At 45.4% G+C, this 16,693-nt stretch overlaps 2 protein-coding genes across 6 annotated transcripts in view; both read right to left on the bottom strand.

The window, feature by feature from the left end:
- The window catches only part of LOC126259290 (FH1/FH2 domain-containing protein 3), a 690,456-nt gene that overhangs the window by 668,252 nt on the left and 5,511 nt on the right, over positions 1-16,693 (bottom strand). For all 5 annotated transcript variants that reach the window (XR_007546495.1, XM_049955939.1, XM_049955941.1 and 2 more), the window contains exon 2: positions 13,401-13,650. Coding sequence is in view for 4 of the 5 variants with exons in the window: in XM_049955939.1 (XP_049811896.1) it covers positions 13,401-13,602 (202 nt within the window). In the remaining variant the exon portion in view is untranslated. The remainder of the gene's footprint in view (positions 1-13,400; positions 13,651-16,693) is intronic.
- Positions 15,519-16,693, bottom strand: part of LOC126260624 (mucin-5AC-like) — a 237,387-nt gene continuing 236,212 nt past the window's right edge. The window contains exon 10 of the mRNA XM_049957962.1: positions 15,519-15,530. Coding sequence (XP_049813919.1) covers positions 15,519-15,530 — 12 coding nt within the window. The remainder of the gene's footprint in view (positions 15,531-16,693) is intronic.

The following is a 16,693-nucleotide window of genomic DNA, read 5'->3' on the forward strand; positions in this document are numbered from 1 at the left end:
GATACGTCTGGGCATTGAGTCAAACAGAGCTTGGATGGCGTGTACAGGTACAGCTGCTCATGCAGCTTCAACACGATACCACAGTTCATCAAGAGTAGTGACTGGCGTATTGTGACGAGCCAGTTGCTCGGGCACCATTGACCAGACGTTTCCAATTGGTGAGAGATCTAGAGAATGTGCTGACCAGGGCAGCAGTCGAACATTTTCTGTATCCAGAGCGCCTGTACAGGACATGCAACATGCGATCGTGGATTATCCTACTGAAATGTAGGGTTTCGCAGGGATCGAATGAAGGGTAGAGTCACGGGTCGTAACACATCTGAAATGTAACGTCCACTGATCAAAGTGCCGTCAATGCGAACAACAGGTGACCGAGACGTGTAACCAATGGCACCCCATACCATCACGCCGGGTGATACGCCAGTATGGCGATGACGAATATACGCTTCCAATGTGCGTTCACCGCGATGTCGCCAAACACGGATGCGACTATCATGATACTGTAAACAGAACCTGGATTCATCCGAAAAAATGACGTTTTGCCATTCGTGCACCCAGGTTCGTCGTTGAGTACACCATCGCAGGCGCTCCAGTCAAGGGTAACCGCAGTCATCGTCTCCGAGCTGATAGTCCATGCTACTGCAAACGTCGTCGAACTGTTCGTGCAGATGATTGTTATCTTGCAAACGTCCCCATCTGTTGGCTCGGGGATCGAGACGTGGCTGCACGATCCGTTACAGCCATGCTGATAAGATGCCTGTCATCTCGACTGCTAGTGATACGAGGCCGTTGGGATCCAACACGACGTTCCGTATTACCCTCCTGAACCCACCGATTCCATATTCTGCTAACAGTCATTGGATCTCGACCAACGCGAGCAGCAATGTCGCGATACGATAAACCGCAATCGCGATAGGCTACAATCCGACCTTTATCAAAGTCGGAAACGCGATGGTACGCATGTCTCCTCCTTACACGAGGCATCACAACAACATTTCACCAGGCAACGCCGGTCAACTGCTGTTTCTGTATGAGAAATCGGCTGGAAACTTTCCTCATGTCAGCAGGTTGTAGGTGTGAATATCTCTGAAAAGCTAATCATTTGCATATCACAGCATCTTCTTCCTGTCGGTTAAATTTCGCGTCTGTAGCATGTCATCTTCGTGGTGTAGCAATTTTAATGGCCAGTAGTGTACCTGTCTCCCTCTTTATCCGGAACAGCAGTTTAAAAAGGAAAAGAATTTCGCAATGAAGATTACACGATGCTGGTTGGTCGTCTTGTCACTCTCTGCAAGCAACTCCTTTGGATACGGAATGCTGAAATGTGTAGCCAGAACTGCAGCAACTGTCTGTTTTCCGACTCTCGGAACCGCTACTTCTCGTTAAAGTAGCTCCTCAGTTGGCCTCAAGTGAATGAGTGCATTAATTCCAGTTCTCCCTCACTCGAGGAGAAAGCTCTGGCAGTACCGGGAATGAGCACATTCCTCGGGATTCACACATAGTAACCGCCCACTACGGAGGCAAGCCTATATTGCAGTTAGAAAAACCGTAAGCCCGCATCTCGTGGTCGTGCGGTAGCGTTCTCGCTTCCCACGCCCGGGTTCCCGGGTTCGATTCCCGGCGGGGTCGGGGATTTTCTCTGCCTCGTGATGGCTGGGTGTTGTCTGCTGTCCTTAGGTTAGTTAGATTAAAGTAGTTCTAAGTTCTAGGTGACTGATGACCGTAGATGTTAAGTCCCATAGTGCTCAGAGCCATTTGAAGAAAAACCGTAAGGGACGAATTAAATGGTGGAATTATCTCCTGTAAACTGATGAAAATCCAGCCAACATCCCTACAGATATTTCTAAAATGTATGTTATCGTCATCCGATAAATCTCGGTTGCATCATACTCTCAGGGAAAGGGACAGTACAATACATCTCGAATGCCACATATTCTGTACAAAGCATTGTACGGCATAGACGTATGCAGTATACTCCTTCCATCTAAAACGTTCCGAAACTGATTTTATTTCTGTGTTAAGCGACATGAACGGTAACTAAGGCAGCAGCTTGAACTAACAACTGTAAACAATAGATGTGAGCTTTCGACCAGTGAGCTGTGAGCAGGTAGTATTAAATAGTGGATGTGCTCAGATAGTGTGCCAACGTCCTTTTGTCACAAATTGCAAAGAAGCAACATCTCTAAATCAAATGTTCAAAACATTTTCCAGATGTTTTGAAAAGGTAAAAGTGTGTGAACGTTTGTCCCGTACGCCTTGACTTCCGAACAAAAACAACGACGCGAAGTCTCCGGCGTCGACTTGATTGAAATGCAAAACACAAACACTCTTTTCTGGAAAAAAGTCATCATGCACAAAGAGACTAGCTGTTATCAATATGAACCTACCACAAAACAACAAGTGCTGAAATTTACGTGAAGGTCAGCGCTTTGACTACATAACCAACATTCCAGCCAATGTGACGCGCTAGTTGAATAACATCCCGAAGGAGCACTTTCCTGTCATTTTCACATGATTGTGTGAACGTCTTGCGCGTTGTACTCAGGTGTGTGTGTATGTGTGTTTGGGGGGGAGGGGGAGACTATGTAGAACACCCGAAGCATTAAAACAGTCATTTTAACTTTTATATTTATTAATCCAATCTCAAAACTTCTTCGGCAACGGAGTAAACTGCGCCTATATAGAAACAACTTTTCATTTTGTTAACAGGGTTGGAATCCTTGCAGTTCTGAAGATCTGAGGAATAAACCATAGGGGAACGAAAGCTTAAGTACAACATGTACAGTGGACGGACTACAGCTCTGATCCAAAGGACTTGAAAGGAAGGAAGTGTTTGAGAAGGGAGAGAGACTTCCACCAAATCTGTACATTGAGCAGACAGCAAACTAAGTTAAAGACGAATTCTGAAAAGGAATTGAAGTTCAAATGGCTCTGAGCACTATGGGACTTAACATCTGAGGTCATCAGTCTCCTAGAACTTAGAGCTACTTAAACATAACTAAACCTGAGGACATCACACACATCCATGCCCGAGGCAGGATTCGAACTTGCGACCGTAGCGGTCGTGCGGCTCCAGACTAAAGCGCCTAGAACCGCTCGGCCAGGAATTGAAGTTCAAGGAAAAGAAATAAAAACTTTAAGATTTCCCACTAACTTTCTAATTCTTTGGGAGACAACAAATGACTTGGCTCAGTAGAACATAACGGGTATTGTCCCGGATAGAGTTTATAAGATGAACATCAACGGAAGCAAAACAAGGCTATTGGAGTTTACAGTAGAAAAAAACACGAGGCTTTGGAGAGGGAATTATATCAGCAAATAAGTCGGTCGAAGTGGCCGAGCGGTTCTAGGCGCTTCAGTCCGGAACCACGCTGCTGCTGCGGTAGCAGGTTCGAATCCTGCCTCTGGTATGGATGTGTGTGATGTCCTTAGGTTAGTTGGGTTTAAGTGGTTCTAAGTCTAGGGAACTGATGACCTCAGATGTTAACTCCCATAGTGCTTAGAGCCAATTTGAACCATATCAGGAAATGAGATACTAATAGTAGTAGAGGAGTTTTGCTGTTTGAGCAACAAAGTATCTGATAATGCTATGAATAAAGAGGATAAAAAAATGCAGACTGTAAATAGCAAGACAAGTCTAACCGATGCGCTACGAAGAAAACAGAAAGCTGTGAAACGTGGCAAAGCAGAGCGTCCTCAATGTGAAAACCAGGCATGTTCGTTCCGTTCTGTGCAGCGACTCGAACCCTGCGATTCTATGGAAGACTCTCCGTAGCTTGAATGCAGGAAAGACAACATTAGAAACTGGTGTGCAGGGTCTCAGCTGACTCTTCTTTATCACTAGTCAGTCCCCACGCTGCAAAGAACTATCATACTAAGAATCCCCAGACTACGTTTCTGATCCTGACACTTTCCATCTAAAACACGTTATAATAAACACAACGAGATAGTGGGAATCTCTTCTGAAACGATTGCCGACGACGGCATCAGAATTATATTGAGAAAGAATATTATGGATAGCTTAGTACCAGTCTTGACAGACATATTTAATTTTTCTTTCGTAAACGAGATATGTTCCACTTAAGCACAGTCCGACCCATTCTTAAGAGCGAAAACCCACAAACATGTTGTGGTTACCAACCAAGTAGCCTTTTACCCGCTACATTCAAGCCGTTGAATGTATTGTTCATGATGAAATTACTGAAAACTTACGTAAACTGTACATGACAAATATCAGTCCGGTTTTTGTAGGCACCACAGCAGAAACACGACACTAATTAGTGTAGCTGATGACCTTACATATGCCACGGAAAACCGCGAGAGGACAATATTAACACTGCCAGATTGTACCAAAGCATTTAATACCGTCAACTTGACACAATACTCAGAAAAATGTGACAGCTAAAATTTGCGGATAGTGATTTGATAGCAGTTTGAGAAAGAGATAGCAGAACGTTGTCTGTGGTCCCGCGAGCGTGTTCTCTCAAGAAAGCTAAGAGCTCATTCCTGGGTCCATTACTGTTCTCCCCGTATGTCGATACTGTCCTTCTGTAAATATCATTTCTATGGTGACCTCGAGATTTACTTAAGTGTCAGGCCTGAAGATGATTGATAACCTGTCTTCAGTGGAGAGATGAACACAAAACTTAGGACCTAAACTAAATTCGAAAAAGTCAGAAATAATTTTAGTATCCCATCATCAACTAATGAGTTCAGAATTCCGCGGAAAGTTTCTCCAGCTCATCAACCGTACCCAACATCAGGCCACAACACGGTGAAGAGCTTGGGTGTAACTTTGGATGAACATCAGCATCTCAGATGATAGGAAGGCTTCCGCTTGCCTCTGATCTCAAAAAATCTTGGGATATACACTCCTTGAAATGGAAAAAAGAACACATTGACACCGGTGTGTCAGACCCACCATACTTGCTCCGGACACTGCGAGAGGGCTGTACAAGCAATGATCACACGCACGGCACAGCGGACACACCAGGAACCGCGGTGTTGGCCGTCGAATGGCGCAAGCTGCGCAGCATTTGTGCACCGCCGCCGTCAGTGTCAGCCGGTTTGCCGTGGCATACGGAGCTCCATCGCAGTCTTTAACACTGGTAGCATGCCACGACAGCGTGGACGTGAACCGTATGTGCAGTTGACGGACTTTGAGCGAGGGCGTATAGTGGGCATGCGGGAGGCCGGGTGGACGTACCGCCGAATTGCTCAACACGTGGGGCGTGAGGTCTCCACAGTACATCGATGTTGTCGCCAGTGGTCGGCGGAAGGTGCACGTGCCCGTCGACCTGGGACCGGACCGCAGCGACGCACGGATGCACGCCAAGACCGTAGGATCCTACGCAGTGCCGTAGGGGACCGCACCGCCACTTCCCAGCAAATTAGGGACACTGTTGCTCCTGGGCTATAGGCGAGGACCATTCGCAACCGTCTCCATGAAGCTGGGCTACGGTCCCGCACACCGTTAGGCCGTCTTCCGCTCACGCCCCAACATCGTGCAGTCCGCCTCCAGTGGTGTCGCGACAGGCGTGAATGGAGGGACGAATGGAGACGTGTCGTCTTCAGCGATGAGATTCGCTTCTGCCTTGGTGCCAATGATGGTCGTATGCGTGTTTGGCGCCGTGCAGGTGAGCGCCACAATCAGGACTGCATACGACCGAGGCACACAGGGCCAACACCCGGCATCATGGTGTGGGGAGCGATCTCCTACACTGGCCGTACACCACTGGTGATCGTCGAGGGGACACTGAATAGTGCACGGTACATCCAAACCGTCATCGAACCCATCGTTCTACCATTCCTAGACCGGCAAGGGAACTTGCTGTTCCAACAGGACAATGCACGTCCGCATGTATCCCGTGCCACCCAACGTGCTCTAGAAGGTGTAAGTCAACTACCCTGGCCAGCAAGATCACCGGATCTGTCCCCCATTGAGCATGTTTGGGACTGGATGAAGCGTCGTATCACGCGGTCTGCACGTCCAGCACGAACGCTGGTCCAACTGAGGCGCCAGGTGGAAATGGCATGGCAAGCCGTTCCACTGGACTACATCCAGCATCTCTACGATCGTCTCCATGGGAGAATAGCAGCCTGCATTGCTGCGAAAGGTGGATATACACTGTACTAGTGCCGACATTGTGCATGCTCTGTTGCCTGTGTCTATGTGCCTGTGGTTCTGTCAGTGTGATCATGTGATGTATCTGACCCCAGGAATGTGTCAATAAAGTTTCCCCTTCCTGGGACAATGAATTCACGGTGTTCTTATTTCAATTTCCAGGAGTGTATTCCAACAGGAGTGAAACATACGCTTGTGCAATCACCCGTTACGCCAAACCAACACTATTGTGATTTAGTCCAACACGGCACGGGTAGTGAAAACACTAAACGATTAGAACTATGAACGCTTGAGTGCGTTACATCTGCAACATCCGACTATCTCAGTACCTCAAACTCCCAGTTAAGTTCGCTGTTGTATGGTCTGTCTACTTCATCAGCTGATCAGTGTAGGATACCTCCTGATATCGTGTCGGACTTCCTTTTTCCCGACGAAGTGCAGCAACTCGACGTGGCATGGACTGAACAAGTCCCCTGCAGAAATATTGAGCCATAACGTCTCTATAGCCGTCCATAAGTGCAAATGTGTTATTTGTGCAGGACATTGTGCACGAAATGACCTTTCGATTATGTCCCGTAAATGTTCGATAGAATTCATGTCGGGCGATCTAGGTCGTCAAATCATTCCATCGAATTTTCCACAATGTTCTTCACACAAATCGCGAACGATTGTCGCCTGGTGACATGTCATCCACAAAGATTCCACCGTTGCTCGGAAACATGAAGGTTATTTATGGTTGCGAATGGCCTCTAAGTAGCAGAACAGAGCAATTTACAGTCAATGATGGATTCAGTTGGGCCGGCCTCTGTGGCCGAGCGGTTCCAGACGCTTCAGTCTGTAACCGCGCGACCGCTACGGTCACAGATTCGAATCCTGCCTCGGGCATGGATGTGTGTGCTGTCCTTAGGTTAGTTAGGTTTAAGTAGTTCTAAGTTCTAGGGGACTGATGACCTCAGATGTTAAATCCCATAGTGCTCAGAGCCATTCGAACCATTTTTTTTTATTCAGTTGGACCAATATACCAAATTCATTCCAAGTAAACGCAGCCCACGCCATTATGGAGTCATCACCAGTTGCGCAGTGCCTTGTTGACAACCTGGTTCCATGGTGTGGTGGGGCATGCGCCACACCCGAACCCTAACATTAGCTCTTAGCATCTGAAATAGGGACTCAGAACCAGGCCACGGTTTTACTGTGGTCTAGGATCCAACCGATTGGTCACGAGCCCAGAGAGGTGCTGCAGCAAAGGCATTCGCGTCGGTTACCTGCTGGGATAATCCATTAACGGCAGATTTCGCCACATTGTCCTACAGGGTAAATCCCACATTGACTTCTACGATTATTTCACGCAGGTTTGCTTGTCTGTTAGCACTGACAACTCTATGCAAAAGCCGCTGCTCTCGGTCATTAAATGTAGGCCGTTGGCCACTGCGTTGTCCGTGGTGAGAGGTAATGCCTGAAATTTGGTATTTTAGGCACACTCTTGACACTGTGAATATCGGAATATTGAATTCGTTTAGGACTTCCGAAATGAAATGTCCCATGTGTCTAGCTCCAACTAGCATTAGGCGTTCAAAGTCTGTTAATTCCCGTCGCGCGGCCACGATCACGTCGGGAACCTTTTCATATGAATCGCCTCATTAACATGTGTATATCGATATCTTACGAGTTTTGTCATCTAATTATACAGGTGAATTACCTAAGCCTTACACCGCAAATATTAGGAAATGGAGAGTTCTATTGGTGTGCGGTTTTCACAGAATGGATTGGTAGTCAGGAGTTCTTACTGTTAGACATTAAACAGATTTTAATTGTACTTACGAAGCGTATTTTTGTGCAGAAATACACTTTTTCGAATGAAACAATGCCTATTGACATTAACAAGCTAAAAGTAGCGTAAATTAGTGTGTCAGTGGTCTTTGTTGCAGGATTCTAATGAGAGTCGTTTAGGAGATGTCGTTGTGTGAAAAGTTTTCACACCGACGTTTGTTTGTGCCCATTTAACATGCGTAGTTGCTAGGTACGATGTTATTATGTTTGCTTACAGTGTTCTTGTGTGGTCCTTGAGTGCTTTGCGAGTTGCTAGTCATTTAGTGTGTGGCAGTCCAAACAATAGGTTGTGGGTGGACAACGTGATTTATCTTCACGTAAAACTTCCGGGCTGATAGGCAGTGGTCGAAATATAAAACTCTCTGCTGACGTTTCGTCTCCGACTGCGGGAGACATCCTCGGAGGTAAAGCGGCGAACTGCGAAGAGAACTCGAGGAAGCGCTGATTATATAGGCAGTACAGAGGGCGCCACTGTCGATCACGTGGCGTCGGCTTTGAGATTGTCTCTGGTAATGCCAACATTCTCGATTGAAAGTAATCGATCGTCGCGCTTGCGGTGCAACGCTGACATCCAAATTTTATCCAGTTTAACACTTTCGTCTTTCCTGTTAAAATTATTGCTATGTTTATCAATCTCGATAGCCTCTCTATACAAGCGTGCATAATAATGCGAGGTTTTTGATATGACGTTCGTCTCGCTGAATTTTATTTCATGATCACCTTCCTGGTAAACATGTTCCGCTACGGCCGATTTATCCGTGTGACCCAGGCGGCAATTCCTCTTATGTTCAACAAGACACACTTCTCTTTGTGGTACCGATGTAAACCTGTCCACAACTACAAGGAATTTTATATACCCCCGGTGTAGCCAAAGGGTGTCGTGCATCTTTTGCCGACCTTAAAAATTCTTTTATTTTCCTACTGGGTCTGAAAATAGTTTCCACCCCACACTTGCCTAAAACTTTCCCAATGCACTCTGTGACCTTACTAATGAACGGAAGAAAAACTTTGCCCTTGGACGACTGTTGTTCGTCGTTACTCCTGATTCTCTGCCTAGAGCGAAGTGCTCATCTATATCCTTGCTAGAATAGCCATTCTTCACGGAAGTTGACCGTTGATGTTCAATCTCATCTTTTAAATAAACAGGTTCACAAAGTTTGTACCCCCTGTCTACCAAAACTTTTATTACACCTCTTTTTTGTCTAGGGTGGTGGTTTGATTCTTTGTGTAGATAACGATCAGTATGTGTGGGCTTTCTATGCACCTTATGTCCCAACGTTCCGTCCCGTCGTTTAATCACAGACACATCCAGGAAGTTCAACTGCCCATTCCTTTCCGTCTCCATAGTGAATTGGATTTTCGGATTAATGCTGTTTAAATGTGTCAGGAAGGCATCCAACTCCTCTGCTCGGTGTGTCCATGCTACGAACGTGTCATCGACATAGCGATATTATCTGGCTGTTCTCTTACTGGCAGTCTGCGACTCGCGTTGTTCAAAGGTCTCCGTAAATAAGTTAGCCACAGCAGGACTAAGAGGACTGCCCATAGCCACCCCGTCAACCTGTTCGTAAAAGTCACTATTGTATTGAAAGTAGGTTGTGGTGAGGCAGTTTCGGAATAATGCCACAATATCAGTAGGAAAAATATCCGCTATGCATGAGATAGCTTCGTTTCCGCAATATTTGTGGTGCAAGTTTTACATGATTGACGTTGTAAATATGCCTCAGTACTTGGCATTAGACGTCAAGTACCTGTCATCTCATCATAATAACAATGCAAGATCTAACTTATCTAGTTTCCTAGCTGAGCCTATCTATAAAATAGAAACGTCTGAAAATTCCTCCTCTGTTGCTACTGTCCTCTTCTGGAACGGACTACCCTGCACCCTGCACAGAAGTCAATTATATCGACATTTTCTTTCTCTGAGTTACCAAGTTGCTCACTTACACCTTGAATAGATGATCATTCAAATGTCTCCCAGGACAAGACGCACAGTTTTGCATGCGATTGTCTCATACCACTGTTTTTGGGATGAGTAAGTTATATTCTCAAACAAATTTTCGTGCAGTTCTGATCGGTTGAGGCCACGCTCTTCCCTTGTTAGACTACATAGCTTATTACTGAAACTAATGTGGGTTCTGTTCTTTGTAGAAGTGTCTTCACCATCAAATCTGCTCCCTTATTCGCTGTAAGTTCAATTAACAAGCAACCCTGCAACTAAAAATGAAGTCTCATACTTCTCCTTGACAGCAGAACAGTTTCCTTTGGTAGACAACGGGCTAGGGAGAATGAGACTGAATATAACAATTTTAAATACCAAAATTTATAGTAAAATAAATATTTATGTGAAAAGTATTTTCGAATAAAGATGACTGTTCGTATTCCTGACTGTAGTACTCAACTCCATAAAAAACCATGAAGCTTTCAGGTTCAGGTGTTGCTGGTGTCAGCTATCACAGTCTCCACATTTTAGATATAAAGATGGCATAATGCGAGCGCAATCAGTCACCGCAATAAATGCGCGCCATACAGACTGTGTTTTGTTACAAACCACCCAATAACGTTCAAATAACCTTAAACAGGAATCTCATAGGCCAAGTACAGTTGAAATGGATGTGGGTAGGATAAAGTCAGTAAAAACAGATATCTCCTCGCTTTTCAAAAATACTGTACAACACAATAGGCAGCTACTTAATGACAAGGTAAATAATGGAAACGAAATACTTGTTCATTATTTTGCACTCACTGTTCACTACCTTGTACTCATCTTTGCATCTCTCCCACCCCAGTTTCCATAAAACTCATTACGCCCACACTACTCATTCACCTTATTTGCAAGTTTAAATAAACACGATGCCTGTCAAAAGAATGGTGCCCTCATTACGAGATGACGAAAGGAAATGAAATCTCACGTGTTGAGATAGGTGATGTTATTTCAGCCATTACTATATCGAGTCAAATTTACAAAGAAATTGACAGTAGGAGCCCACTTATCAGGATGACGTTGCATCACCTTTGTCATTGACACAGGCACTGATTCGGTTGGGTAGGGTGCCATAAAGCTGTTGAATCCTCTCCTGAGGCAAGCTGGTCCACAGCTCTTGTTAACTGGTCCTGGGTACTGTCACTGGGGCAGAGTTGACGTCCGGGATGATCCGACACTTGTTCTATTGGGGACAAATAAAGGAATTTTCTGGCCACAACAATACCTCAAAATCATGTAGACAGTGCATAGTGACACGTGTCATGTGTGCATGTATGGACAGACATTGTCCTGTTGAGAAATGGCACTTCAGTATTGTGATTTGAGGGGTAGCACATGAGGACGCAGAATGTCCGTGACGTTCCATTGTGCCACTATAGTTTCCTCAGGCGCTACTAACCATGACCTGAAGTCATACACTGTTGCGCCCCACACAATGACGCCGGTACTATCACAGCTGTGCCTCTCCAAAACACTGGGACGAGAACCGTGGTTCATCGCTGAACACAATGAGACGCCATTCATCAGCTGTCCATGCTTCCTGGCCACGACACCACTCCAGACTCAGCCTTTTGTACAGTGGTATTAACAGCAGCCTACGCATCGGACGGTAATTCCTTTGTCCGGCAGCTGTAGTCTCTGACCATTGGTGTGGGATGACGCAGAATGTTGCAGTGGTTCCATAACTTGTTCTCGAATGGCAGATGTGAAAAGTTTCTGATGTGCTTGGTGCATAATGCTGCGATCTTCTCTCGTGCTGATCACACGTGGTCAACTTTGATGGCGTATATGCCTGCCCTCATGTTCCCTCGTAGTCCAACATTGGCCACTGTCATGTGCGAATGCCCCATAAATCTGGATATTGCACTATTGGACCATTCGGCAAGTGGAGCCAATAAAACACTGCCATATTCTGATAACGTTGTCTTACACGAGTACGCAGCATCTCTGTCCTTTACAGTGAATGCTCAACATCTCATGGTTTTCACACCCCTTACGTACCCTAGCAGGAATGGTAACAACACTAAATACGAACAACACTAATGCCATCTGTGGCCATTCTGCCTGTCAGAGAGAATTGCAATTCTAACCATTTATACACCCACCAATGGTGTTTACTTGCAGGAAGTTACATTGATACCTGACCACATCATTTGGGTGCTTCACTTTCTTGACAGACAGTGTACCTATGGACAAAAATCAGTAAACATAATACACATTTGGCAAACCGCTGATAAAAACGACGTTTTAAAGAAGAGTGGGAACCAGAATTAGTAGATAAGTTGGAAACAATATACACACAAATGATACTGCCACAGATATCTCTAGGGTAAGGTAAGTAAACAGTGGTGATGCAATATTTTGCCACGTTTGTCGTCAACAAATGCGCATTGCTTCAGCTAACGTGATATTAGACCAAAATATTCAGTGACGACCAAAGGAATACCTGGGAAATGTGAAAGAAGACAACAGTTCAGATGTAAGTCGAATTCACGCAAAAACTTTCAAAGTAAACGTCACAATTCGATACTTTTTGCAACTTTTTTGAGATGTAGAAGCAAACCAGAAATGTAAATATGCTTTATTCCAAACATCTAACGATATTTTAAATCATCAAAACGAAACTCATATAGTTCAATAAATACATATCTTTTTCAGTAGTTGCAAAGACGGATTCGAAATACCTTTAATAATCGTAAAGCAACTACAGGCACTATGGCCACACAAATGAAGTATTTATACTGTGTTTTGTTCGCAGAGAAGATGTCTGTTTGATAAGTCTAGGTATAAAACGAGTGCTATGAATCTAGGAAGACAGCCATGTTGACTTGCAGCACAGGACGTGTAGCACAGACGTATAGAGAGTGGAGTACAGACAGAGAGTGGAGAATAGAGAGAGTTTGGAGGAGAGCGAGAGAGAGAGAGAGAGAGAGAGAGAGAGAGAGAGAGAGAGAGAGAGAATGAAGTACAGAGAGGGTAAGGAGTACAGGCAGAGAGTGGAGTAGAGACAGTGTGGAGTGCAGATAGGATGTGGAGTACAGGCAGAGACAGGAGTACAACAGGGTGTGGAGTACAAAAGGCTGTGGAGTGCAAACACGTATGGAGCACAGATGGAGTATGGAGTACAGAGAGAGTATGAAGTACAAAGTGCAGAGTAGGTATAGTGTGGAGTAGAGATAGTGTGCAATACAGACAGAGTGTGGAGTAGAGGCAGAGTGAGGAATACAGACAGGTTGTGGGATACAGACAGGGTGTGGAGTATAGACAGCGTGCCTAATACAGACAAAAGGTGTGGAGCGCAGACAGGGTGTCGAGTACAGATAGAGTATGGGGTACAAACAGAGTGTGGAGTGGAGAGAGTATGGAGCAGAGATAATGTCGTGTACAGAGAGAGTATGGAGTACAGAGAGAGCGTGGAGGACAGACAGGGTGTGGAGTACAGACAGCGTGTGGAATACCGACCACCGGCCAGCTGGTGGCTACTGGCGATGCGAGCCACACCCTCGGGCACCTCGGCGTTGGGGTCCAGCCACCAGGCGCGCTCCCCGGACTGCACGTGGCGGATGTGTCGCGCCAGCTTCTCCTTGTCCTTGTCCTTGTCCTTGTCCGTGGCAGCCTCGCCGGAACCGCGGAAGAAGCTGGTGACGGGCGCCAGCGCACGCATCAGGAACGACTTGGCCTCCTCCCTGTCTGCCGGCTTCTCCACAGGCTCCTGAGCACAAGAGACGAAAGTATCAGCACACTTGCGGCGGGCCAATTGCGAGTCCGTGGAGCGAACGGTCAGAGTTAACAGTTGCCGATCGGATTATATTAAACTGTGATTGTGTCCGTGGGAAATTAATCTTGATTTTGGAGTAAATGTCTACTCACGTAGTTTTCAAAGGCTACCCTGTTTTGTCTATGTGGATACGTCTGCTGAAGGTGGAAGAAAGCAGTTGGAGTCGGTGTATAGACTCTTAGCGATGTACATTTTCCGGTACAGTGAAGGGATCTCGGAATCTTTCGATTGCAAGTAGGGTATTTATCTTTGGCGTCTCGTGGCTCAAAACGAGGCTGGCGACCCCATCCTTACGGAGACTGTATCTGAAGAATAGTTGTGTCAAGATTTATCCTCTTTTCGAGCTCTTATGATCCAAATATTAGAGTGTTGTGGTGGAAATGACTAACGTGAGCGTCAAAAGATCTATGGTAAGAGTTGGAAAATATTAGGGCAAATTGCACTTTAGTTTATATTCGTTTGTTATTACTGGCTGGTGTGTATAATTCGAATGATGAATCAACAAAGAGTCTATGGAATCCAGAAACAGGTGAAACAATCTTCTCTACCGTAATGGAACAGTAAAGATTTTGTTACATCTCACGTGTTACGTTTGAATGAGAAGTCTGATCAAGGAGCAAGAAGAACAAATGACAAGTTAGCACCTTCAAGACCTCTGTGGGGTGGGAGAACGAAAATATTTTAGAAACAGTATGTTCCTTTCACAAATGTGGCTGTAAATGAGCTAGTAAAACCTCGTATCGTTACGACCCAAACGAGTATGAGCATATAGCTTTTTCAGTAAGAAGAAGGAGGGCTAAGAAGATTCGTGAAATTCTTCATCGATAATTTCCTAATTCTAGCATTTCTGCAAAACTTAATCCTTAGAAGATGGTGATAAAATAACGTCCCAGAGGTAGTTCTCGAATTCTAAGTGTCCTCGTCGCACTTAGGAAGGCGTTGCAAATATTTTGCGGAGAGTGACTGCTAGCCCGAAGAATCTGTCACGCCACTTTAGCAACAAATAGGTGTTAAATATGCAGCCTGACATTCTGTACTTACGTTTTAACATCTGAAAACTTACGAAGGTTCATGTGCTCAGGTATTACTTATATCTGATAAAAAAGAGCGTCAAATATCGTGAGTAGTTGCTTAAATGGTTGTGGACGGAGAACTTGGCCCGACACAGTAACGAAGCTTGCTTTATTACCTTCGTGACCTTGTGAACACCCAGGGTAATTACCACTGGTACGGCGAAAACTCTCACGTTGTCCATCACCCTCCTCCTCGCGGTAAAGAAATGGAGTTTGGTGCGCGTTTTCTGATAGCCGTCCTATCGGGTCAATGTTATCTCAAACCACTGTCAGAACAGACGTCTCTTTTCTTGCTACTTCCAGTTAATATCTTGTCTTTTAGTGATTTTTATCTACGTTGATATTTAAAAGGGAAAGCTTACGAAAATAACCCTAAAACGGTAGACTAGCAGAAGGAAAATGTGCGCTCGAGTATTGAAACAACCGATGTTACAGTTTTGCGTAATGTGAATTTGAATGGGGTTTCATGATCACAAAAGTACAAAGAGGGACAGGGCGATCATTTTCAACACATTTTACAATTTTTAAAATTATTTTCCGTTTTTGAAGAAAACTATGTTTTTTATTTATTAACGCAGAGCTGCTTTTATCTTGGAAATAGTGCGAATGAAAACTGAATTCAAGATAAAATGTAGACACTGAACGAAATCACGGAAACTCCCAGGAAGAAGCGAATAAATTTTAAGGAACGATATCAGAACTAACAACTCTAAATGGGTTAAAAGTATTCTAATCCATTCGCTGTGAACAGAAAACAGCTGTATTCTTGAATAGACTTGCTAGAAGACATTGTACAGGACAGAGCCAATACAAAATTTTAATTGACAGTTTAAGTCTTATGGAAAAACCAAGCACCAGATGTAATATAAAACGTTGACAGAAAACGTAGAAAAGTTTCGTCGCGAGCGTCAGGAGACCTTGAGAGAAAAATGACGGAGGTACGAGTATGTTGTTGTTGTGTGGTCTTCAGTCCTGAGACTGGTTTGACGCAGCTCTCCATGCTACTCTATCCTGTGCAAGCTTCTTCATCTCCCAGTACCTACTGCAGCCTACATCTTTCTGAATCTGCTTAGTGTATTCATCTCTTGGTCTCCCTCTACGATTTTTACCCTCCACGCTGCCCTCCAGTACTAAATTGGTGATCCCTTGATGCCTCAGAACATGTCCTACCAAACGGTCCCTTCTTCTTGTCAAGTTGTGCCACAAACTCCTCTTGTCCCCAGTTCTATTCAATATCTCCTCACTAGTTATGTGATCTACCCATCTACTGTTCAGCATTCTTCTGTAGCACCACATTTCAAAAGCTTCTATTCTCTTCTTGTCTAAACTACACTCCTGGAAATGGAAAAAAGAACACATTGACACCGGTGTGTCAGACCCACCATACTTGTTCCGGACACTGCGAGAGGGCTGTACAAGCAATGATCACACGCACGGCACAGCGGACACACCAGGAACCGCGGTGTTGGCCGTCGAATGGCGCTAGCTGCGCAGCATTTGTGCACCGCCGCCGTCAGTGTCAGCCAGTTTGCCGTGGCATACGGAGCTCCATCGCAGTCTTTAACATTGGTAGCATGCCGCGACACGTGGACGTGAACCGTATGTGCAGTTGACGGACTTTGAGCGAGGGCGTATAGTGGGCATGCGGGAGACCGGGTGGACGTACCGCCGAATTGCTCAACACGTGGGGCGTGAGGTCTCCACAGTACATCGATGTTGTCGCCAGTGGTCGGCGGAAGGTGCACGTGCCCGTCGACCTGGGACCGGACCGCAGCGACGCACGGATGCACGCCAAGACCGTAGGCTCCTACGCAGTGCCGTAGGGGACCGCACCGCCACTTCCCAGCAAATTAGGGACACTGTTGCTCCTGGGGTATCGGCGAGGACCATTCGCAACCGTCTCC

Source organism: Schistocerca nitens, chromosome 5 (genome assembly GCF_023898315.1).
Source record: "Schistocerca nitens isolate TAMUIC-IGC-003100 chromosome 5, iqSchNite1.1, whole genome shotgun sequence".
NCBI lineage: Eukaryota > Metazoa > Arthropoda > Insecta > Orthoptera > Acrididae > Schistocerca > Schistocerca nitens.